The sequence below is a fragment of the Polypterus senegalus genome, chromosome 5 (assembly GCF_016835505.1).
Source record: "Polypterus senegalus isolate Bchr_013 chromosome 5, ASM1683550v1, whole genome shotgun sequence".
Lineage (NCBI taxonomy): Eukaryota > Metazoa > Chordata > Cladistia > Polypteriformes > Polypteridae > Polypterus > Polypterus senegalus.
The window spans coordinates 196,408,244-196,434,737 of NC_053158.1; the positions used below are offsets into that span (position 1 = coordinate 196,408,244).

General features: G+C 40.5%; 1 protein-coding gene across 2 annotated transcripts in view; it reads right to left on the minus strand.

Annotated features, from left to right (window-relative positions):
* Positions 1 to 26,494, minus strand: part of myo3a (myosin IIIA) — a 390,102-nt gene that overhangs the window by 181,961 nt on the left and 181,647 nt on the right. For both annotated transcript variants that reach the window (XM_039753913.1, XM_039753915.1), the window contains 5 exons: positions 26,387 to 26,491; positions 24,142 to 24,225; positions 16,167 to 16,369; positions 9,412 to 9,510; positions 9,210 to 9,324 (listed from right to left, as the gene is read on the minus strand). In XM_039753913.1, coding sequence (XP_039609847.1) covers positions 9,210 to 9,324; positions 9,412 to 9,510; positions 16,167 to 16,369; positions 24,142 to 24,225; positions 26,387 to 26,491 — 606 coding nt within the window. The remainder of the gene's footprint in view (positions 1 to 9,209; positions 9,325 to 9,411; positions 9,511 to 16,166; positions 16,370 to 24,141; positions 24,226 to 26,386; positions 26,492 to 26,494) is intronic.

The following is a 26,494-nucleotide window of genomic DNA, read 5'->3' on the forward strand; positions in this document are numbered from 1 at the left end:
AATTAAAGAACGGGTTAAATTAACAGCAAGAATCAACACCTAATTAAGCAACTGGCTGGAGTGAAATTGGTAGGAGTTTGAGGCCCTGACTTAGTTGGTCTTCCATTGGCTCACTCACTTCATATTTCATTTGTCTTTGGGTGCCATTTCAGGAAAGAAATGAAGCAATTTAGAGGAACACATCTTTAAAAAGAAGCTGATTAAAATGAAAGGAAAAGGAGTTAATTAGCAGCGAAAATTGGTCACCAATTAAGAAAAGGTTTAGAATGAAAATCTGCAGCCACTGTGGCCTTCCAGGACCAGAGTTCAAGACCACTGCCATAAGGTGAAATTTAGGGCCAACTAATTTAAATGGGGTTGAGAGTCAATTGAAGATGTCCCCCTTATAGGGCATCTTTTGGAGGCATCTTCACAGGAAATGTGTGAAAATGTGGAAGCTATGATTATGGAATATTGTTGTGTTAAAGTTAATTTTAGAACCCACGAACTAAGAATTGTATCTGGCATGGCAGTATGAGTACAATTTGGAATTTGTAGAGAGAGAAGTGCTGCTTAGTTTAAATAGGCTGAAATCAAACAAATCACCAGGAGCTACATGCATAACGCTGTGCGTAGAATTCACCCTAAAACATGGCATACGGACAAAAGTGGAAATGTGCGTATGCACAAATAAATACAGATGCATAAATCTATGTGTACGCCAACTTCTACGTTCCCGGTCAGCGTGAAAAGTAACGCATGAGCACGCGCCTGCTGCCACTCCCCAACTCCTCCCAGAATTACTCCTCTTTGAATATGCAAATCAATATAAATAGCCCTTAAGCTCAGCATTCTGTGAAAAGACAATGGCAAAAGCACAGGTGAAATCGAAGAATTTCAGCGAATACCAAGTGGAGGCAGGGAAAAACGTAATATTTGTTGGTTTAAACAGTGGTATAAACAACAAAAGGAAGCTGATCGAGTGATATAGAATGTCGGAGAAACTCGAAAGCTCAAGTTCACAAAGTCGCACAGTGCCTGAAATAAAAAAGAAGTTGTCAGATATCAAAGTCACCGTGAAAAGGTGAGTCGTAGCCCACCATCTGAGTGTCATATGGAAGCTTATTAGGGTATAGAGAAAATAAAAAAAATAGACACACAGTGGCAAAAAAAGCTTGAAATGTCAACTTTAATCTTGAAATCTCCACTTTAATCACATAGTTTACTTTGTCATTAAAGTAGAACATCATAAACTTCATTTTAAAATCATTTAATGTACTAGTTTCTCAAATACCATCGTAACTAAAGTAGCACGTTAAATGCTTGTTTTGTATTTGATCTTATATGTGCTCTATGTGTGTGAATCACTATGTGCTTCTTAAACAAGCTTTCTCTTCCTCCAACAGGACACAGAATCCATTACGTTTATTATATCAATAGCTCAATGGATAAATTAAATACTCAAATATATACTTAATATTATTTTCATGATGATAAGAATTAAAGCATTTTAATTAAACATGGGAAAACAGTGGCACAGTGATAGTGACGAGCTGGCGCTCTGTCCAGAGATTGTTCCTGCCTCACGCAAGATGCTTGCTGTGCTGTACGCGACCTTCGATGAAATAATTTATTGCAACAGTACTGTCTCTTTCAAATGTACTAACCCCCAATTCCTGCCCTTCCTTTTTTTTCCCCAAGTACCCAATTGCCACACAATCAGCTCTGTAACAGATTTTAAGCCATCTGTAAGCTTAGAACGCAGATTCTTCAGAACTTTTAAGGAACATTGAAATATCTTCATAGTGCATGTTTAATTCATTTTTCCATCTATCCTTCCAGTGTCGCGCCAGTCCCAGCAAGAATACAGCGTGAGGCAGAAACAATCCGTGAACGGAGTGCCAGCTCCTTGCTAGCGCTGCGACACCGTGGCCTCACATGTTTAATTATTAACAATATAGATTATTTAAATGATGTTAAAATTTTATCGGTATAATATAAAAAACATATTTTGCTGCATTTCATCTTAAAAATGATATCGTCATTATATGTAATATGTGCTTGATAAAGTGGCTCAGGTTGTGCAATATTATAACTGTATCGCAAGTTTAAAGAGAGGTGACTGAACTTATAAGTACAAACAAGTCTACAAGGAGCACTTGATGGACTGATTCAGTGCGTTTAGAGCTCTTAGGATGAAACTGTTTCTGAACTGCGAGGTCCCTACAGGAAAGGCTTTGAAGCATTTGCCGTATGGCAGCAGTTCAAATAGCGCATGGCTGAGGCAACGTCTGTTTGATGCTGCACACCGATAATTCTCTTTCCAATCAACTGCTTGAGAGCTGTGATTCCACACTCAGATACAGTGGGATAAATACTTGAGATTAACAACGCTAATGCAGCTATGGTATATGGAATAGTTTGGCCATTCTGTGGACCATTATATTGTTACAGGTTAATTACAATGAGTTGCCTTAAACTAACAAAATATGCAGCTAATTTCAGTGTATTTGATAAAGCCATCAGGGATGTGCATCTAAAAAGGAAAGGGAAACCAAAATGGAAAAAAAGCACTGATTTGATGCTGGGTGCTGCCAGTTTGCAAAACCGAATGGAGAACTTGCGTATGCCAGGGATTGAGTTGGCGTGAAAATGTGTGTGGTTTTATGCTAAGTTTAGGGTTTATACATCACAATGTGAGCGTGGAAACGGGAGTACACAACATTTTTATGCGTACGCACTGTTTATACATGAGGCCCCAGGACAAGATAATACTGTATTTATCCTCAAGTTCTTAAGGAGGTTAGCAAGTAAAGATACTGTATAATCCCCTGCTACGTCACTGTGCACAGAGGAAATTCCAAAGGGCTGGAAAATAACACCCGTTATATAAAAATGGTGAGCGGACAGATCCAATAAACTATAATCCAGTAAGCTTAATGTGCAATGAAAGTAAATTAATGGGAGAATTTATTAAAGATAAGATTGAGTCTCACATCGCAAGAACAGGAGTTCTAATGAACAGTCAGCATGCGTTCAAAAAAGGGAGGTTGTGTTTTACCAACATGCAGGAATTCTATGAGGCAGAAACAAAAGGATACGATCAAAGTGGAGCAGATGACACCCGCACTTAGGCCACTAAATGAAGTATTTTTATGTGCCTCAAATTTATCTCGCACTACTGGATACATCATGCACTATCAGCCAGTGATGATCTGCAGCACTGTGACTGAGGTTGATTAACATGGTCCATACATGCTTGTTTCATGGTGGAAAAGAAGTTAATTAGCAGCATAAATTAGTAACTATTTAAAAAAAATCGTTAGAATGAAAACCTGCAGCCACCGTAGCTCTTCAGGACCAGAATTCGAGACCCCTGATCTAACCAAAGGAGCCTGGCAGACTAAACATGTTCTTCTCTTTTGTTTTGCATTTGTAAATCTATGTACGCAGTCTGAGCATGCTTTCATTAAAGAGCGCCCTATACAATCAGAATGAGCCAAATGGAATTGAATTTGTAAAATCTCTTGGTTCTCTCTTGACTTTTTTGACAGTTGTGACAGATGGCCAGGCCCATTACACTGCCGGGATGTTGGCTGGGTAAAGGGACAGAGGGAAAGACTATATTAGAGTCACTATCTTCCTCAAGACTCTACAGGGCAGCTCCCACTGGGTTGCTACAGCACCTCGGATCCATGCCGGGCATGCTGGGAGTTGTAATTTGGAGCAGCCCTGTTGGGCTCCATGGGTCCAGTCAGGGGGGGCTGCAGGTATAGCTGAGTCATTGGAGGAACCACTACTGCAAAACACCCAGAAGTGCAGCTGGATAAAGGGTGAGAAACACCTGGAACACTTCCGGGTGCACTATACAAGGAGTCGCCTTACCATTAGTCGAGGAGCCAGAGTCGGGAGGTGGAAGACAAAGCTTGCGAGGAGGAGTGGAGGTGAAGAAGAGAGAGAAAGGACTGCGTTTTACATATATTTGGTGCTCGTGCACTGTACTGTAGTGTGCTGTGAAGTGGGGAGCAACTGACAACGCTTCCTCACTGAAGAATAAAACGTGTGCTGTATTGAACTTGTTTCTCAGCCTGTCTGTGTCAGGGTTTGGGGAGCAGTACGCCCCCCGGTGGTCCAACACACTAATGATAAATAAATGAGCTCACACAAGGGCTGGATTTGGTGGATGGGTTGACAATCTCTGCCACGTCTCCAGTGAGACTGAAAAACTCAAACTGAATTATTTCATAAACAGGCCAACAAATTGTTCAGGCTTTATCATTTTCAGGCCACATAGGAAGAACGTTTGCCTACTATGACTTATAGATTGCAAAGGTGAAACCCTTCTCACTTCGTGATGAAGAAGCAATCAACTAAAACCTGGGCTTTGATTAGAGCTAAATATAAATACAATCGATAGAGCTCGTCATTGCTTGATTATTTTCAGTGACTTGTCCTGAATAAGTGGATTAGTTATTGCTCCAGTGATATTTATGAAGCAATTTGGACTTGACTTTAGAAAAGTAAAATGGAGCCATCTATTAAAAAGGCGCTGTGCGTGACATGGGTAGGTATTACTTGAAGTGAAGTGAACATGCAGTCCCAGTGTTTTGTGATTAGCCGCCAGCCTGCTGTAATATAAACTGCCTCTACTTCCAAGACAGAAATACCAGAAGTGGCAGAAAAATGACATCCTTTTCACAAAAGGTACAGACTGAAATGTTTAGAAATGTGCAGTGGATTCAGAAAGGATTCAGGCCCCTTCACTTTCTGCACACTTTGTGTTATTTTAAATGGATAAATTCACCATCTTTGCCCATCAACCTACACACATACACATCCCATTATGGCAAAGTGTAGGGGTCTCAAGACTTTCTGAATCCACTGTCGTTCAGAGGAGTTATTGTAGAGTACGTGCAGTCAGTATTAATACATGTGAAAAACATGGAGGTGCATTCTAATGAGCAGACTTAACAGATGATACATTGAAAATATGGAAAAAATATGCAGGCACACTGTATTAGAAACCACATCCATATTGGGTCTGGGAAAACCTGGTTATCCTATGCTAGGCCCATTCCAGGTCTACAAAATTCTCCAAAATATTGATAAGTTGGATCCAGTCGAATGTTTCAAGTTAAAGTATGAATTTTCATACTTGGGTAGATTACATGCATTACGACTGAACCAAGAAGGATTTGTATACACAAATGGTCATCAGACTGTGTAACAAATGCTGAAGAGGTGACCTGTGATGGCTGTGAAGAAAACATCCAAATCATCCCCATTCTTATTAGCCAACCAAACAAACATGGCAGTCAATGTCAGTCATTTTCTAACCCATTTGTCCTGAGCAGGGTCACAGCATAGGACACAAGGCAGGAACAAACCCTGGACAGGTCCATCACAGGGGGAACACACACACACACACACACATAGACATACACACACCTCAGTCGCACACAGGGAGTAGCATCCACTTGCACAGTCACAGCACCATATGTCACCGCCGTTGTAGAGCCGCAGTTGCAGACCTGGAAGTGACATCACCGCAGTTTCAGGACTGACTTCATAAAATTACTTTTGGAAGGTTTTGGCCAGTCTTGGCAAGTAAGTCATCGGAACTGACATCATCTCAGATTCAGGAAGGAGGTTCGGAAGATGACTTTTGGGAGGTTTTGGCATGTCTTTGCAAAGCCTGGAAAGTAACGTCGGGTTACCCATTCAAAACTTAAGCGATAAAAATGAGAAGGAAACATCAAACTAAAGAATAGGCATCATTGTGAAGTTCTGAGGGTTTCTGCCATCACGTCGTGTCATACATCAAACTAAACAATACGGATCGTTTCTGTGAAATACACTATTAACATTTACATTGTGTTCGGGTCTGTGGGAACCATTTAGCACGTGGACAAAATTAAAATCATTAAGATTTGTGTTAATTAAAAATAGTTTTTCGTTTACATTTATGAAACGAAATGTACAATATAATTACAATGTTTACACCATGTTAGAGCTTAGTAAAACGTTAATAATAAAAGTGATTACTATTCTGTTCACACTTTATTTTAAGGTTTGCCACCTAGCGACCGTTTGACGTTGTCAACTTGTTCAATTCCCCTTTCTTAAGAAAGCAGTTTAGTGAAGTTCTGAATGCTGTTCATGACACCAGTTCTTTCACGTTAAGCCTTGGCAAAGATATGCCTGTAAGTCGGTCTTTTAAATAATTATTTTGTAAATGTTTGTTAAGATGTTTATCTGCTACAGTTAATTTTTTTTATAATGCATTTCTTTATTGATTGATTGTTTGGCGTGAACATTATGCTGAAAGCACCCTTAGTATTGTGTTTTGTAGTTATACAATGAGGAATGAAAGATTTATCAGTAAAAGCCTGACTCTGAACAAGAAACGTGTTTACTGGAGTTATTGTTCTCTATCTGTCTAGTTTTGCACAGATACACAATCGCGAGGGCAGAATAATTACATTTTTTCAAGTGTACGATACATGTGTGGAATATTGTTCTAAACCAATTTAGAATGAACATTTAAGCCAATCTTATATCTTGTGAGGGATGGCCGGTGGTTCAGTCCGGCTGGGATGTCCCTGAAAGAAAAGAATGGAGGAAGGCAGCCTTTTCAGGGCACTATATCCCCCGGGATGATAGGTGGCAGCTCCCCTGGATGGCAACGGTTCCCCGGATTCCCTCAAAGCATCCTGGGATGTGGAGTCCGTTTCCTCAGCCCTTTTGGGTGCTGTGGGTGCCGCCAGGGGGAGCTCACAAAGAACCTGGGAACTCCTACTATTACGACAACCTGGAAGTACTTTGAAGACACGAGAACGGAAGCCCGCAGTACTTCCGAGCTACTTAAGAAAGGAGGATGTGGAATTGACCCGGAAGAAGAGAAGGAGTACTTCCGGGTCATGGACTATTTAAAGGACTGGTCAAGACCCAGCGGAGAGAGCCAGAGTTGGGTGGTAGAGTGACAGAGCTGCTGGGAGGAGTGGAGGATTGCGATTAATGATTATTGTTTATTATTATTGTATTATTGGAAGATTGTGGTGAGTGTGGTGCTTTGTGCACTGTATTGGAAGAAAAATATTAAGGATCTCTTCTTGATGTTTTAAATGTGTGTCCTGGACATCTGTCTGGTGGGTTTAACGGGACAACAGCACCTCTAGCGTCCACAATCTTTAAACATATATGTGAAGAAAATGGCAATACATATTCTACACTAAATTATGCTACAGTATATACAGTATGCCTTATACAGAACTGCTCCCGTTTTTGTCACTTATCATTATAAACGACAAGCCACCAAAAGAGAAAAAATAAAAATACTAATAATCACACTTTTTTTTTACTGTATATAGCACCCTTCCATTGACCAAACTTCAGAAAGAACAACAGTACCTACAGTATATAACATTGGCAATAAATAATATCTTCAGTAAATAAAGATAAATACAGGATATACAAAACGTTCAAATAAAATAAAAGACAATAATCCAGACTAAAATACAACATATAGTACTACAAAGAAATCTTAAACAAATAACATAATTTGTCATAAAAAGGCAAACCCTGAGTACCTAAAGTTAAACACTTTTATTATTAATATTTTAGTAAACTCTAACGTGGTGTAAACATTGTCATTATAACAACAACAACAACATTTATTTCTATAGCACATTTTCATAAAAACAATGTAGCTCAAAGTGTTTTACATGATGAAGAAAGAGATAAAAGACAAAATAAATAATTAAAATTGGGAACACTAATTAACATAGAATATATTGTCCGAATGTAATTTTACGAAGTCAGTCCTGAAACTGCGGTGATGTCATTTCCGGGTCTGACAACTGTGGTGACGTATGGTGCCGTTGCTCTGCAAGTGGATATTATTGCACACAGGAGCCAATGTAGCATTGCCAGTCTACCTAACTTGCATGTCTTTGGACTGTGGGAGGAAACCGGAGTGCCCGGAGGAGACCCACGAAGACGTGCTAGCTGTACATTCTTGTTGTGTCGGTGTTTGCTCTTCTTGGTGAACTACAGCTTTAGAGCATTAGGAAAAATTTGATGAGAACAAGCCATTCAGGCCAACAAAACTTTCCGGTTCTATTCACTTAATTCCTGGAACAAAACGTCATGTCTAGTTCTGAACGTCCATAGAGTCCAGCTGTCTACCACACTACTTGGTCACTTACTCCATAGTTCTTTGTGGGAAGAAAAGCGTCATAATTTACCCTTATCAAGTTTTCAAGAAGTTATGTTAAAGTCAAGTTAAAGTTTTAAAATTTGAAAGTTTTAATGTAAAGTCATTTTGAAGTCACAGCCTCACTCCGCTGTACTAGTAAAAGGTTCAGCTCCCTCAATCTTTCCTTTTTCTAGCACTTTCTTATAGCCCATAGACCAAAGCTGTATGTTTTTACTCCGATATCACTAACAGAATTAAGCTAACTAAACATTTCTAATTTGAGTTGGAGTGCGACTCTATGCTATTATCACACATGACCACTGGAGGACCTCCTCTCAGGCTCAGTCGGTATGTAATAACCTGCCGAGATGAGAGGGGATGCTGCCACTAACACTGTCATCTCCTTCTTTCCCCAAAGTTCCAAGAAGCAACCCGGTGAAGACGTCTAGCTCAGCCCGCTCCAGTCAAGCCCCAATAGATCTCTGGGCATCCCAAAAGAAGGTGTCACTTTTGGTCAGAGCAACCCGCGAGATGAAGCTTCACTTTCTTTATATAGTGGAATCTTACCAAAATCCTCTTATTGAATTGTGGCAGGAGGGTCACACGCAAATGAGTTCGATTTTCAGGTCTTTTTCTTTATATTTCGTGTTTTTGGATTAATACACAGGACGACCTGGTTGGCGCCCCCAACAGTTCTGAACTGTCATTAGCCACAGCTATGATGGACTGGTGTCCTCTCCAAGATTGGTTCCTGTCTTGCATTTGATTCAGCCAAGATTGGGTCCTGATCCCCTGTGACCATGAATTGCATTAAATAGTTTGAAAATGTTACGTTATCACAGACCATCCCAGATATTTTGTCTTTTCTTTGCCTAGAAAAGCACAAGACGTGAACTGAATATCAAACTCTGGGTGGATTGCAATACAAGAAATCACCGGAGATTCACATAAAGTCAGATGCCACTCTTAAAATAGACAATCCAGAACTTGATTTCCCCCCTGCTTGAACATCATGACCCAGAATTGTACCAACCTCCAGACTGAATCCAATGACTTTGAAGCACTGCTCCACAAGGTTGAAGTGCTCCTTATAAAATGCATTGTTCACAATATCTGGCACCAGTTTCACATGCTCATTCTGTAAATATCTAAAAATAAAAAATAACACATCAGACAAGCACTATACACAATACTCAATTGTTGGAAGATCTCAATATTTCTTTGTCTAAGGTTACCTTGGAGTTTTGCTTTCGGATAATTTGTAATGGGCGAGCTTCTTCCGTTCTGCGAGACCAGCATAAACATAATAGAAAATGTGAAAATTCTTCTCCCCACTGTGAAAAGAAAAAGGAGACAAGCAGAGAGAGACAGAGAGGGGACCATTAAAATACATCCAGGGAACTATCTGTGTGATCTTCGCTTACATTTCCACCTGCTTTTCCCAGTGGGACCCCCTGTGCTGCACAGACGAGACAATCCTATCCTTAGCACCTCTTGTGGATTTATCAGAAGCTTCCAGGACATTCTCGAAGGTCTTGTGTGAATGGGCCATCCTTAGTGCATTTCTCCATAGGAGTAGGCATTCTAACTTCATGTCTTAACCACCTAAAGAGGTTCCTGTTCCTCTTCCTAGGAGCCATTTATTTAGTAATGGCATAGGGCTTGATGCTACAACCTGTAGACCAAGACTGAATCCTTGCCTGGGATCAAAATTATAAAACTTCCAAGGTCACAAAAAGAGGCCTAGAATGTGGTTACGCAGCTTTGTATGCAAAAGTCGGGATTTATAAAAGAAAACCTTGTTGGAAAGTTTGTGTATACAGTGATCCCCCGCCTATCGTGGAAGTTATGTTCCAGACCCATCAGTGATAGGTGAAAATCCATGCTATAGAAACACCATATAAATACACATCTTTTTATAGTTTAAGTCTTTAAATACCCCCTCCCACATGCTTTAAACACATGTAAACTTGTAATTGCGAGCGAAATCCACGTAACGCTTTCCTTCCCGAAGCATATCCAGGAGTTTTACCTTCTCATGAATGGTCAAGGTCTTCCTCTGGTGCTTAGGCTCACTACAACCAGAAAGCTTAGAAGATACAGGACGCTTGGGGGCCATCGTAGGGCTTAAAACAGAACGAAAGTTCACAACAATTGGACCACAAGCAAGGTACGCGATACACAGAGAACTGAGATGCATCGGGGATCCACGCTCGCTGTTCTTGCAAGATTACACCACGTTAGCAGCAGCCAATCAGAGTCCAAGAGAATGAAAATCCCGCTCTGATTGGTTGAGTCTCCTCTTTCAGCCAATAAAGGGCCTTGTAAGAAATCATCTGGGTACTGTAATGCAAAACTCTTTGTCTACCGTAGTGTACGATGTACATATATTTAATGATTTACTGTACTGTATTGTTTAAATGTTTATTATTTTATATACATATTGACTTTCTACTGCATTTTAGTCAATATTTACAGTTATGTTATAGTTATTATAAATGATAATAAGTATTATTCTAACGAACTCTTGTCTAGCACGCATAGTGACAAATGAAAACCGTATGCTTTGTTATAAATTGGTTGCAAAGAACACTACAGGTAGGATGTACTTATTGAATTTTTACTCCATTTTTATTTATATACAGTACAGGTATATACAGTATATGTTATAATTACAGTAATACATTGTTGTTATTAATAGTTTAGCATAGAAAAATGCTTATTACAATGTAAAAAGTTGTAAAAAAACCCATAAAAAACATTCACTATAAACCCACAGATTTCCACGATAGAAAATTAGATATGTTCCACACAAAAATCCACGATATAGTGGGGCCGCAATACCTGACCCGCGATATAGCAGGGGATCACTGTATTTAGAGCCAAACTGATCAATCCATTTAGAGAAAGTGGAAAATGGCGACACACTTGGTCAAGTGTGGGACTGCAGCCAAACCAGCTAAATGATGACTCACGCATACAATAATTCACATCACAGAGATGTGTGCTGATATGTCAAATATATTAAACATCAAAGCAATGAATTCAAGATATACAGTAGATTCTATTTTGATTAACTTTTAAGAGGGCCAATGCTGCGTATTTGCACTGAAGACTTTTTTCTCTTTTTCATTAGTTTATATCGGCTACCTGTTGTCACTTCTTAGGATTAGAAAACTCAGGTGTGGTTCAGTCCCTGCAAACAGAAAGCTGTAAACCTGATGCTCTATAGCGTATTTATAATCCAATTATTTAAGACAATATGGCTTGTTTGCCGCTGCTTAAAGACATTACCAATGGCCATTGTCCCACACACATTTCTGGGAGACAACTTCAGGGCTTATCAACTTGCAGTTCCAACCCAAGTCAATGGTTGGCGCTGCTTTATAACACTTCTACTCTCCTTAACTCTGCAGATCTGGAAATCAACATCTCAAGGTAGCACGCCAGCCACCCTTAAAAAACCACACACTGTTCCAGTATTGTGCTGGGTGCCACCCGCTGCACATGTGTCCCGATCCAGGTGGCTCATAAGCACAGGGCTCCCTACCTCCATCTCTAGTCACAAAATTCTGTTTGAAAAGACATCCTTCATACTCATGTTAACTCACTTTGTTATTTTGATCATAAATTATACCGGGATACTGCTAAAAACTTAACACCACTTTCTCATGGCTTCATTTTAGTGTAGCCCTGATATTCTGTATATGCATAGAATTATCTTTTTTTTTATGGCTCCAAAATCTGTACTAACCCCTACTTTCTCTGCTTTTCTCTTTCCGGTTTTCTGTGGTGGCGATCTGCACCAGCACCACCTGATCAAAGCACCGTGCTGTCCCTACATTGATGGATTGAAGGCCAGAGGTCCACATGACAATCACCATGTGACCATCATCATTTAATTCTTCCACATGAAGCCTGTAAACCATGAGGACTGATTGAGATCATTTATGTTAGGTAGAATGCCTAGTGGGAGCTGGGTGGTTTCATGGCATTGGAACCCTTCAAATTTTTTTTTTTCTCCAGCCCTCTGGAGTTTTTTTGTTTTTTTTTCTGCCTTCCCTGGCCATTTTTCTTTGTTAATTAGCACTGCCTAATTTTTATATATTTTTTTTCTTTTTTCATCTTGTAAAGCACTTTGAGCTACATCATTTGTATGAAAATGTACTATGGAAATAAATGTTGTTGTTGTAGTATTGACATGTGATGACAAGAGACAATGAAGATGGGGGCAAAAGAGTGATAGTGATGGCAATGTAAGTACAGAGGGAGAGAAAGAGAGGGAATACTGAAGAAGAGGTGGATGGATAAAGCAAAAGATAATCTGAAGGAAAAGGGCTTGACTGGCAAGGAGGTGCAGGACCGAGCTGTTTGGAGAAGGTCAATCCAGCACATCGACTTCACTTAGAAGTGAGAAAGATAACAAGTATGCATTCATCTTTTATTGCTATACAACATTAAATCACAGTGGATTTAATTTGACTTCTTTGACACAGATCAACAAAAAAAGACTTTTTAATATCCACACAAAAACAGATCTCTGCAAAGTAGTCTAATCTGATTACAAGAACACCACCAAGTTCAAGAAGATGTCTTTGTTATGACCATTAGTTGTTCAGAGTTTGTCTTTTCATGCCGTGCATTTGGTAACACGTGCTTGGTTCTTCCTGGTTGCTTTTTAGCTCATGGGAGTTCTTTTGCTTCATTTGCAGTAACTACACCAATATCACAAAGGATGTTTCATGGGTAGAATCAATACCATCATTACGTATATCAACGAATAACAAATTAAATTCTGCACATATACCGTACATTCTGTAAGTGATGAAGGTATCTTCACCCTCTCCTATCCTTGGATTTTCTCAACTCACCCATTGTACTGGAAGATGATGGAAGGCTGAGCCTCAGCCCAACAGTAGCAAACCTCTTTGTCATATTGTGGTATTTCCTTTTACTTACCCTTTACCTAGGGGTAAGTGTACTCATCAGGTTCATTACAATGTTGGTCTACTGTTGCACCTTAAGATTATCACACAAATACATAAATATACTGTACACGTATATACAGACCCTAACCACAGCAGTGTCCCATGAATGACACACACACATCTGGTTAACCTCTAGCACTTTAAACCACACAAGTGCCATAGGAATAACACAGCTTGTCAATCTCCCAGCACTTCAAGAGACTTACTTATTATCGGTACAAACAATATACAATGTTTGAATATCTCAGAACTAAATATTACTTTTAGTCTCCAGGAATATATTTATAGCATTAGAGTGCTGTGCTGTGTTAGTCATAGATTGATACAGAAGAAAGTAGGGTGAAATGACACCTTTTATTGGCTAACTAAATAGATTACAAATGCAAGCTTTCGAGGCAGCTAAGGCCCCTTTATCAGACAAGTGCCTCACTTTCTCCTGTAGGAATATATTCAGACATACAAAGGTTCAGCATCCTTGATTATAAGCCATTTATCAGCCAAGAATGCCTTACTTTATGAACTATTGAGGTGGAGCTCTCACCCTCAGCCTGAATAAACCTTGCAGCACAGAGCGTATGACAAACCTCCTGCTGCACCAGTTGTTCAAAGAAATCTACCTTATTCAATCACTCTAGACATGAAGACAAACCATATAAAGTTAAAAAAGCAGTGTGGTATTTATTACATGAATAATAATACCAAACAGAACAAAGAATAATAGAAAATAAGATTGATAGTAAAGTCTGGATATATATAATCTTTAGAAAAAGCTTACAAAAAAGTAAAGATGACAAGGATGAATGTCACAGGCGGCTGGTGATTTAGCACTCGAAATTGTTCATTAGATGCTTTTCTGATGATCAGATGGAAACGGACGCACATTGCTGGCGCCCTCCTCTGATGTTGTTCTGTTCTCTTCTTCTTTTCCCTCTGATGTCGCTCTTCATACGAGGCATATTTATTATAAAATTCTACCAGGGGTTTCACAACAAACATGTGATTGTTAGATATTCCAATTGGCTGGCTGTCAATATGATGAATGAAGTCACTTTTCCCAAACAATAAAACTTTTGGATTTTGCTTAGTACCTACTAGCCTGTCTTCCTTTCCCAGGCTGTAAACCCATTTAGCGACTTGTTGTCCCAGATGCTCATCCTTTCTCAGGTTATAAAGTACTTGATAGCCTGAGGCATTGCCATGCTTCCTCTTTTTGTCTGAACAGCTGTTTTAAAAGTGAGGTACAATTGGGAAGAGGATATGTTTTGATGTGTCCTGTGTTTAAGTTCATCTAGTGTTGTCTGGAGCAAAATATAATGAAAATATAGACCAAAATTTACAGATTTTGTACCCCACAGCACTCTTAAAATGGACTGCTGATATACAGGGCCTGTGAAAAGTCCAGAACCCCAAATCCTAGACATGACCACTCAGACACAAGTCCCAGGTGCCAATGCAAGGTTTATGATAATAAATTACAGTATATACTCACATATAAGTCGGGTCTTGAAAACTGAAAAATCAATCAAAAAATCAGACCCCGACTTATATGCCCATTCAAAAATGCGACCCTTAATTTTGTTTTTATTTTTTACATCTTCTTGCTTCCTCCAATCTCGCACCAGTTTCTATGACATATTGAATTTTGTTGCAGTTATCAATCTCTTTTGCCACGTCAACGACTTTTAATTTAAATCCATCTTCATATTTTCTTCTGATAGAGTGTTCAATCGTAGATAAGGGATGCTCTTATGATAAAAGTGTATGAGATACAAAAAAACACAAAACAGTGCAAACATCACTTTGGAATAGTTTGTCTATTATCGTGTGGTCACATAGGAATGAGAGAGACAGAGAGATTAGCACCACACACTGATACAGCGCATTGCCACACACACAAAAAAGGCAGTGTGCTCCGTGGTTACTCTCTGAGGTGGACATTAGCATATTATAGTCTCTTGGATCAATAGCGCAATTTGACTTTGATTTTCCGCATTTGAATTATACGACCGACATTATAACATACCGGAAATTATACGGTAAAATCAAACTCCAACTTATCTGCTAGAGAACTTATCCACAATTATATATGGTACCTAACAAAATTCTTCTTTAATAAACACAATTCCAAATTCAAATACTTTTTTTTCTCGCTTGTTTGCTTCTCTCCAGGCGAGCTTTGTCCTCTTCCACCCAACTTCAACTCGCCTTTTATCTTAGACCCAGGAGTACTTCTAGTGATAACTTCCAGGTTAAAGTAAGGATCATAAATCCCAGCAGTTGTCCCTGGAGGCACCCAGGGATCCCGACAAGGCTGCCCTATAGGACTCCAGTTCCCGGCATGCCTTACCTCAATTGCCTAGGGAGACTGCCACCTAGCATGTTGGAGGAGTAATTAGCCCATCATGGTTGTCTTCTCCTGTCTTTCCATCCAACTGGCCTCCCAGACAGATAAGAATACTTCAGTCCTTCCCTACTAGGAAGCCAATGTAGGCACTATATACATAATACGTATTATTATTATTATTATTATTAATGTGCCCACCTACAAATTGGCATGCTTTATCAGTCCTCTGGCAAGGGAAGGAAAAATCTTGCCCTCCTTTGTGCCCACTCAGTGCCATGACCTCCCGGCTAGGTAAGGGATCGGAACCCCTACGGACAGAGATGCCCATGCATATATGCTGTCCATCACAACATGGATTATTTTCATAGTGTAAGAGCACATCCCTGTTCTGTCCATTTTAATTTTACCTCTGAAAATGATGCACTTCGTTAAGCAAAGTGTTCCTGTACTCTACACCACTTAGCAGGAATCTGCTTCTACTTTGACATTAAAGAGTTTATGTCTGCCTATTACCATTTAAAAAGCCAAATTAAATCCACTGTGACTGAATGTTGTATAAAATACAATGTGAAAACATCCAATTCAACACTTTTTAAGACCCTCATCCATAACATAACCAGAAAAGAGCACTTGATGTGTTCCAAAGGTTTGTACTCACAGAGGCTGATGGATGACCCGAGATTTCTCCAGAAGGTATTCTGAGATTTGTGCTCCAATCACGGTCCCTCCAGATGTAAATTTCATTTCCAAATACTTGCCGAATCGGCTGGAGTTGTCATTTATAACAGTGCAGGCGTTTCCAAAGGCTTCTACCAAATTATTCACTAGGAGGATTTTTTCTTGAAGTCTCTGATTGTTCGCCTATAACCCAAAACAGAATAAGCAAAGGAAAAAGAACAACACAAAGATCAACAGAATTTCTGCAAAAATATTGTTAAGTGACACAAAAGATGGCATGTTTTAGTGACACCTCTTTTAATGATATTGAATCTGATTTCACTTAAAAAGTTGTGAAATTTGCAAATGATATCAAAATTATAGGGGTTGCTAATTGAGGAGGTGGCAAAAACAGTTCAGAAACTGTTGGAAAATGTTGTTTAATGCTGAGAAATGCAAAGTGCTACACACAGGCAGTGAGAACTGACCAAAAAGAAACAACACCTGAAAAGGAGTTTATATTGTGTGGTCCCCGGCCGGGACGCCCAGGAGGACGAGAGGAGGGCTTGTGCCTCCTCCAGACTGCGAGGGGGAAGTCTGTCCTGGTTATGTTGGGGGCCTCGGGTACAGGGCTTAGAAGCCCAACCCTGTAGGGGCCCGTGGCCACAGCTAGGCGGCGCCCTGAAGCCTGAGGAACCCTGGAGCCCAGCACTTCTGCCACACCAGGAAGTGCTGGGGGGAAGACTTATTGTGGCGCCCAGAGAGCTGCCGGGAGGACAGCCGGCACTTCCGCCACGCTGGGGCGTGGCCAAGGAGGGAATGCCGGAAACACCTGGTGCTCATCCGGGAGCACTATATAAGGGGCCGCCTCCCTTCAGTCTAGAGCGGAAGTCGGGTGGAAGAGGACAGAGCTAGCGGGAGAACTGGAGGCGGCTAGAAGAGAGAGAGGCATTGTAAGGCCTGGACTTGGGGAATCGGTGCAAGAGGCACTGGGGAGTTGAGCGCGGGATTTGTACATAGTGTAAATAAACGAGTGTGTGGTGAAAACAACGATGTCTGTCTGCCTGTGTCCGGGTACAAGTTCACAATTGACTAAACATCATCATCATACCCCGATCAGCCACAACATTAAAACCACTTGTAGTCATGCATAGGTCACCCTCTGGGTTCCTTCCAGGTATGTAATTCCACTGTGGGCTGAAAGGGGGCACTGCTGCTAACTTTGTCATCTTCCTTTCCTCCCACAGTGCCAAGAACCTACCCAATGAAGGAAATCGACTCTGCCCCAAGGAGTTAAAGGCAGAGATTGACTAAAGTCGATATCCAGAGGCAGAGGGTAATAAAAGTTGTAAATGTTGATAAAACTCATCATTACGTTATAGGCAGACCCTCTTTGCTAGGAGGACTGTTAGACTCGTTGACTAGATGTCAAATCCCTGCATGTGTGTGAGTAGGGCAGAGTGAACATGGTTTAGAATGGCATCGACATCAGGCGAGAGAGCAAAGCGAATGCAGAAAGCAAAATGCTCTGTGCATTTTATTTATGTATTTATTTAGTATTCTTACTGAATCCAACTCTGACTTATCAAACTCCAATTTTAATGCAACTGATCTTGGTGTGTGTCTGCCCTGTGGTGGGCTGACACCCTGCCCAGGGGATTGTTCCTGCCTTGCACTCTGTGTTAATTAGGATTGGCTCCAGCAGACCCCGTGACCCTGAGTTAGGATATAGCGGGTTGGATAATAAATGGATGGATGATCTTTAGATCAAAAATGAAAGTCAGGTGCCTGCATCAGCTGATCGGTCACCAGCTGACGCGACTATGGCAGCATTCATCTGAGAGGAAATCACAGACACTTATCGAACTCCGATTTGAAATTCCAATATATGGCGCATTACAAACATTAACACTGCCTTTACAAACAGCTTGTATTTGTCATTCCAATAGATAGTACATCACAAATATTTTTAACAATAGAATGCATTGTATGGGGCAGCATGGTGGCACAGTGGTTTGCTTCCCGGGTCCTCCCTGTGTGGAGTTTGCATGTTCTTCCCGTGTCTGCGTGGGTTTCCTCCGGGTACTCAGATCCAAAGACATGCAGGTTAGGTGCATTGGCGATTCTAAATTGTCCCTGGCGTGTGCTTGGTGTGTGAGTGTGTGTGTGTGTGCGCGCCCTGCAGTGGGCTGGTGCCCTGCCCATGGTTTGTTTCCTGCCTTGCGCCCTAAGTTGGCTGAGATTGGAATGCATTGTATACCACAGACATTAACACGGCTTTTATGAATCCCATACCAAACTGCAACTAACAACAACATATGCACCGTATTAGTCATTCCAGCAGATGGCACATCTCAAACATTTTTAGTAATAGAATGCATTGCATTTGTCATTCCAACAGATGGTGCATCAACAACGTTAACACTGCTTTTATGAATCGCATACCATGTGGCATATGACAGAGATGTATTCATTGCATTGTAAACTGCAAATGTTAATACTGAGGACTGTGTTAATTATTTACATTTCCACCCATCTTAAATGGGCAGCACAGCTAGTTTTGTAATAATTAATTTATGCACTATAGATACTGTAGCACATTTTATAAATTGTTACCTATATATCAGTGTAATCATACTATTGATTATGTTATTTCCTAAAATAAAATCTGACTGGCCACTAAATATTTCTAGAAGGATTTTGATTAAAGTATTGCCTACGATTTCGCTGCAAGCAGGCCGAGCCTTCTTCCTTTTACTTTCTGAACTTTATTTAACTTTTAAACACTTCCTGCTTGGAGCCATATTTCAATGTGGGTCATCGACTGTTATTGTTGGATCTGCAAAGAAATGCTAAGCTATTAAGGACCAGCCATTACTACCCCTTGAGATATGCAGATTACAAAAAAAAAGCTTGTTTGCAGCTGAGTGGATTTGGAAATGGTCCAGTGTCGTGAGCCATGTGAATTGATTAGGTGTAAACCCAGAGGGGCACAGAAACTCTTTATAAGATATGCTCCATTACCAAAGTATCAGTCTGTTCCTTTGCTGCAAAGCAGTTTAGAAATCCCAGAAGATAAATTCTTCTGAAGCAACGGTCTAAACAGCCCACTCTTAGAAAGTCACAGCTACTTTAGCTATAGAAATGGAATGATTATTTAGCAGGAGAGCTGTCCCAGAGCCTGGTACCAAACTGACACTCAATTTAATCATCGCTCTTATAGAGTTTAAAAAACTGGTCGTGGTTTGACCCCACCATGGATAAGTGGGTTAAGAAAAGAATTGATGAATGGCTTGAACTGTGTAAATATCAATCAGTGCTGAAGTTTAGTTTAGATTGGGATGAGATGCCAGGAAAGAACAAGTGGCACTGTGCAGTGGCAGGGTACCACAGAATTATACCAGTGACAACATATCAAATAGCGTTGATATAACTTATACATATAAATTAAATTATAAATCCTGTTATTTTAATGTTTGCCCTAGGTGATTGGAAGAAAGAAGCAAAAGAAATTCAAGTTCTTACAGCAACTGGGTAGACAGACAACATAGCAGGTGTAGGGTGTCACACATGCCTGTCGAAGGATCTCCTCACGGGCTCAATCAAGGTATGCAATAACCAGCTGAGATGAGAGAGGGCACTGCTGCTAACATTCTGTTCTCCTTCTCTCCCCACAGCACAGAGAAACCTCCCAGTAAGGGCACTTAGCCCCATCCCTTCCAGTTCCCCAGCTATAAGAACCCCGGCTGCCCAGAAGGAGGCATCTTTTTGGCAAGAACGACCTGCCCGATTGAGTTCCCAAACAAACAGACCCTGAACCTTCAGCTAGAGCCAAGCCTTTTTGTTTATTTGATAGCCCGTGGGAAAGACATGTAAATGCCACAAGGTTTTTCTTTTTGGTTGAACTTTCTCTTAAATTAAATGCGATGATCAGGTTAGTGCCCCAACTTTCAAGACCTGTCATTCCTGCACCCGGCCTCAAGAGATAACTGACTTTGACTTCATTGCCAGAAAGATGTAATGAATTGTCAGGAGGTCAGAATACCTCCTGGCTGATAGATGGCATCATACTGTATAGTGCCAGGATGAAAGACTAAACATGTGACTTTGTGGTTTTTTGTGCCAGGATGAAAGACTAAACATGTAACTTTGCGGTTTTTTTTTTTCTTTTGAAACCTTAAATGGTTGTGTTTGGATAAGGGGTGAAGGAGAGAAAGAGAGCAAAACTATTTCTGTTTTATCCCTTATACCCCAATAAATGTTAGTGACAATATAACAATACACTTCATAGCTGTATCACTTGGCAATAATATGAAATCTATGTCAAAGTTATCATATGTACAATGTACTACAATAACCTAACACTACAAAATGTCAACAAAACTTCAGAAGAAATATTTCCGTGACTAAATAATGAACTTTGTGAGCTGGAATGTCAAGGGTCTCAATCATGAATTAAAGAGAAAGAAAGTAGTCTCGCCCTTAAAAATTCATACCAGCGTATGAATGTGTGTGTGAATGGGTGAATGACTGTTGTGTTGTAAAGCGCCTAGGGGGGTTCTTGAACTCTAGTTAGGTGCTATATCAAATACAGGCCATTTACCATTTTTTTACCATTTAAAAAGTCTAAATGCCAAGATAGTATTTTCACTGGAGACTCACTTATTAAACAAGGACCAGATTCGGTTGCAAAGAGAGTGGCCTGGCCACTTTCACTCTAGCTATACAAAGAACACCAGGGGTGTGGGAATCTTAATACATAGAACTATTCCATTTGTAATGTCAAAGATATATATGTCATGGTGATGGGCAATTTATCAAATACTAAAATGATTTTGATTGAAATCTTAAATGTGAGTCTCAGGCGCTAAACAATATTCACTTTTTTCATGGTACTCTCTCTGAGGAGAACAGGCAGCAGCAAGAGGGATATCTGTGAATTGATTGGCACTATTAGGATGTGAGCCGGCCCTCTACCCTTAGCCACGCCTTTGATTTGCAAATTACTCTTGGTCCCTCCAATCAGTGTTTGTTGCTGTGACACATTAATGAGATAGAAGTCATGTGATAGGAGGAGCAAGCCGAATGTGATGCACTGTAAAAGTTTTTTTTGTCAATTTTCCAATCTTGAAAGAGAGCCCATCAAGGAAACCCTTGGCATGCTACCGAAGAGGTGTTGGTGAGGTCATCAGGGGCACTTACCCTGCAGTCTATCACCATTTATCTATGTGGATCACCATGCTGCAGTGCAGTAAAAACTTCCACTGGCTGTATACTCACCAGCAAACTGGCTGTGTCTATAGTGGCCATATACTGAGATACAAATTATATTGTAGAGGCTCAACCGGATACACGTTAATTCATGTCTCATGTTTAAAGTGATGATAGAGCAATAGGTTTGAATTATATTCCACCAGAGATCTTCATGACAACCACTGGTCTTGCCTCCTCATGTAGTTGTTTCCTTGATTCTCTCTAAAGGCCTACACCCCAAGCTATTCTTCTCTTTCATTTGTTTTGCTTCCTCTCGTTTTTTTCTTCTCTCCCCCTCTTAACTTGTCCGATTTATACTCTGACAACCCCAGATGGCACTAGAAAATAACCATTGTAAGAGCCATTTTCCTAGTTCTATAAAATGTAGGAATATTTATTAGATGATAATGCATAAAATGTGGGAGGTTCCTATAACCCCCGTGAATAGAATTAAGTTGGTATTTTCCTGTCATTTCTTAGCAGTTATGAGTTAACAATGTTCAGTAGTAAGTGTTTAGCCTCGCCTTGTGTAAGGTACAGAGGCATACGGTTTTTTAACCGTGTTCTTGTTTGTGCTCACATTCGTGTTTGCGCACAATACCGAGCCTGGTTACATGTGCCAACGGCCTACGGGCCCTTTGTGTGTGAAGTAACTCGTAAAATAAAACAGTTTTGAACCGTATGTTTAAGACATACAGAAGAAGAAATAAGTACAGAAATAACCAAAGCTTCTTAAGAAAAGCTTATAGAAGATACATCTTTTCTTTTTTTTGCCTTATTTCTATGGGTGTAACTATTTTTCCTTTTATTCTTGTATGGATTATTTGCCTTTAACTTTCACTAAATATTTTTAAAATGAACTTTTGGAGTGAGAGATTTCTTTGACACGCGTCTTACCCGTGCCTGACTTCACCTTATGCAACAGCGGCTACAACCATGTTCCACTTGTCATTTTCTAACCTGTTTAACTCTTTGAGGGCTGAATATTTTTTCGGCAACTGGCAGGAATGCACAGCAGAGCAGCAGTCAGCTGCTAAAGCCGTCTTCACGCAGCCATCGGCATTGGAGCTAAAGGCGGATCTGACAAGTGAATCAGGCAAATGTGCAATGCAAAATATTCCATGAACAACATTTTGTGTGTTATTGCTGACTTACCGGACTCCAACTTGGACGCAAATGGTCTGGAGATCGAAAACGAAAGTGATATACCACCATCAGTTGATCGGTCCCTAGCTGATCGTAGTGCTAATCGTGTTTGTGTAGCCACCAGCAACTGGGTGAAGACACTCCAATATGGTGTTATAAGTCGACACTCGCCTCAAAAGAGTTAATCTAGACCAGGATTGCATGGGGTGGGTTTGTTGTGGGAGGGTATGGGGGAATGGTTGTAATCTGAGGGTGGTCAAGGGACGTTAGTGGAGATTGGCGCTCGAACCAATCCCATCTAGCATTGGTTAGGAACAAACACTTGACTGGATGCAAGTCATCGCAGGGCAAACACACACACACACACAAATATACACCATACACACACTAGGGCTAATTTAGCATCGCCATTGCATCTAACATGCAAGTCATTGGACAGTCAGAGGAACCCGGAGATGGAGAGCGTTGCACAATAATGAACTTATTCTAAAGATGCACACATTCACGTGTAAGCCATTTTTCAGTGAAAGTAATGCCATGGGGAAATGCTCTAAAACTGCTAAAATTAAATAACTGAACCCATTTAAACACTCCATGACATGACCTGTTACACCACTTAATAGCTAATGTGTGGTGAGCATAGTGGTGCAAGAATGGCTGCCGTCACATCATCCAGGTGGAAGCTGCACATTGATAGAGGTTTGAAGAAACTCCCTACTGTCTACGTAAAGCCTTTTCAGCATTGTTACAAAAGCGCTAGAAAAATGTAAATTAGTACTTTTCATTGGACTCTGCTCTTGTACAAAATTTTGTCCTGTTGGATTTTGTTGCTTTTCCTTTCTGCTTGCCCATTTATGGTCTTCTGCCAGTCTTAAGCGCTGACTTTTGGCCTTACAACCTGGCCGGGATGCCCCGAGAATGGCAGGATGGGGAAAGGCAGCTACTTTTGGAAATTACCTCCCCAAGACGCTAGATGGCAGCTCCCCTGGAGTATAGCAGTGCCCCGGATTCCCACAGGGTATCCTGGGACATGGAGTTTGCTATCTTAGCCCTGTTGGGTGCCGCCAGGGGGTGCCGTGGAAGGACCGGGGGAGTCGTGCATCCCTTATAGCCTGAAAGTAGTAGGAAGTCACGATGACGGAAGCCCCGAAGTACTTCCGGGCTGATTAAAGAACTTTAATTCTCTGTTTGACCTGGAAGTGCTGATAAGTCACGTGAGCGGAGAAGCAGAAGCACTTCCTGTTCAAGAACTATATAAAGGACTGCTGAAGACCCACCAAGCGAGCCTGAGTTGGGATGAGGTGGTCAACACTTACTGGGAGCTGTGGAGGAGAGAGAGAAAGTTGTGTATATTGGTGATTTACTTACCTGTTTATTGTAGCTGTGGTACACGAAGGGCACTATTTAAAGAAGAGAATTATTAAAATACTTCTGGGTGCTTTTACCTGGTGTCCTGAGTGTCTGTCTGTTGGGTTTAAAGGTGTAACAGCGCCACCTAGCATCCCCAATTTCTAGACTGCAAGGTAAAGAAAGTAAGATTGTCTCAGATTGCAGAATTAATAGGAAAAAAAGTTTACCTTTCCAAGAACCGTTAGCTGTTGAACTAGTAGGTGGGCTCCTTCAGTCTTCCCAGCACCGCTCTCACCACTGATTACAACACACTGTAAAAGAAAATAAACAAAAAAAATATATTTATGTGCACTGTATAAATAAAACACCATCCCTTGTGCCCTGGAATGCGAAGTGATGTTATCCTCATGGCTCATTATGTCTGTTTAGGGATACAATTTATGGGTGTGGAGAGTTCTGACTCCTCTTTTGCTCCAACTCCAGGCTGTAACAATATAAAGTTCTCCAAGATGGTAGAGGAAAACTGGTCCAGTAGTCGACAGAGATGCCAGACCCTGTTAGAGAAAATTGAGGCCACCAAGTGTTTCCATTTGAGGACAGAGATACCAAAAGCCATTTACAGAGATCATCATCAAAAGCAATTTATGGCCTTCTTCCTCGCTGACGTCCACATCAGACCAAACACTTTCTGTACTTTTTAGATAGATAGATAGATAGATAGATAGATAGATAGATAGATAGATAGATAGATAGATAGATAGATAGATTAGATAGATACAGTTGTGCTTCAAAGTTTGTGAACCCTTTAGAATTTTCTATATTTCTGCATAAATATGACCAAAAACATCATCAGATCTTCACTCAAGTCCTAAAAGTAGATAAAGAGAAACCAGTTAAACAAATGACACAAAAAGTTTATACCTGGTCATTTATTTATTTAGAAAAATGATCGAATATTACATATTTGTGAGTGGCAAAAGTATGTAAACCTTTGCTTTCAGTATCTGGTGTGACCCCCCAATAACTCCAACTAAACGTTTCTGGTAACAATTGCTCATTCCTGCACACCGGCTTGGAGGAATTTTAGCCCATTTCTCCGTACAGAAACAGCTTCAACTCTGGGATGTTGGTGGGTTTCCTCACATGAACTGCTCGTTTCAGGTCCTTCCACAACATTACGATTGGATTAAGGTCAGGACTTTGACTTGGCCATTCCAAAACATTAACTTTATTCTTCTTTAACCATTCTTTGGTAGAACGACTTGTGTGCTTAGGGTCGTTGTCTTGCTGCATGACCCACCTTCTCTTGAGATTCAGCTCATGGTCAGATGTCCTGACATTTTCCTTTAGAACTCTCTGATATAATTCAGAATTCACTGTTCCATCAATGAAGGCAAGCCGTCCTGGCCCAGATGCAGCAAAACAGGCCCAAACCATGATACTACCACCACCATGTTTTACAGATGGGATGAGGTTCTTATGCTGGAATGCAGTGTTTTCCTTTCTCCAAATATAACGCTTTTCACTTAAACCAAAAAGTTCTATTTTGGTCTCATCCGTCCACAAAACATTCTTCTAATAGCCTTCTGGGTTGTCCACGTGATCTTTAGCAAACTGCAGACGAGCAGCAATGTTTTTTTTGGAGAGCAGTGGCTTTCTCCTTGCAACCCTGCCATGCACACCATTGTTGTTGAGTGTTCTCCTGATGGTGGACTCATGAACATGAACATTTGCCAATGTGAGAGAGGCCTTCAGTTGCTTAGAAGTTACCCTGGGGAACTCTGTGACCTCGTCGACTATTACACGCCTTGCTCTTGGAGTGAATTTTGTTGGTCGACCACTCCTGGGGAGGGTAACAATGGTCTTTGAATTTCCTCCATTTGTGCACAATCTGTCTGACTGTGGATTGGTGGAGTCCAAAGTCTTTAGAGATGGTTTTGTAACCTTTTCCAGCCTGATGTGCATCAACAACTCTTTTTGTGAGGACCTCAGAAATCTCCTTTGTTTGTGCCATGATACACTTCCACAAACATGTGTTGTGAAGAGCAGACTTTGATAGATCCTGCTCTTTAAATAACACAGGGTGCCCACTCACAGCTGATTGGCATCCCATTGATTGAAAACACCGGACTCGAATTTCACCTTCAAACTAACTGATCATCCTAGAGGTTCACATACTTTTGCCACTCACAAATATGTAATATTCAATCATTTTCCTCAATAAATAAATGACCAAGTATAATATTTTTGTCTCATTTGTTTAACTGATTTCTCTTTATCTACTTTTAGGACTTGAGTAAAAATCTGATGATGTTTTAGGTCATATTTATGCAGAAATATAGAAAATTCTAAAGGGTTCACAAACTTTCAAGCACAACTGTATAAGAGGTACTATATATTAGATAGATAAACAGACAGACAGTCTGAGTAAACGTTTCATAAAGTACATTTTGATTAAATAATTGAGCTCACCTGATCCGCATTATAAGAGACCATGGACTGGTAGGCTATGTCAGCAACTGCAAAAATGTGCGGTGGGTTTGCTGTCCGTTTGGCTCCAATGTACATTCTTGTATACTG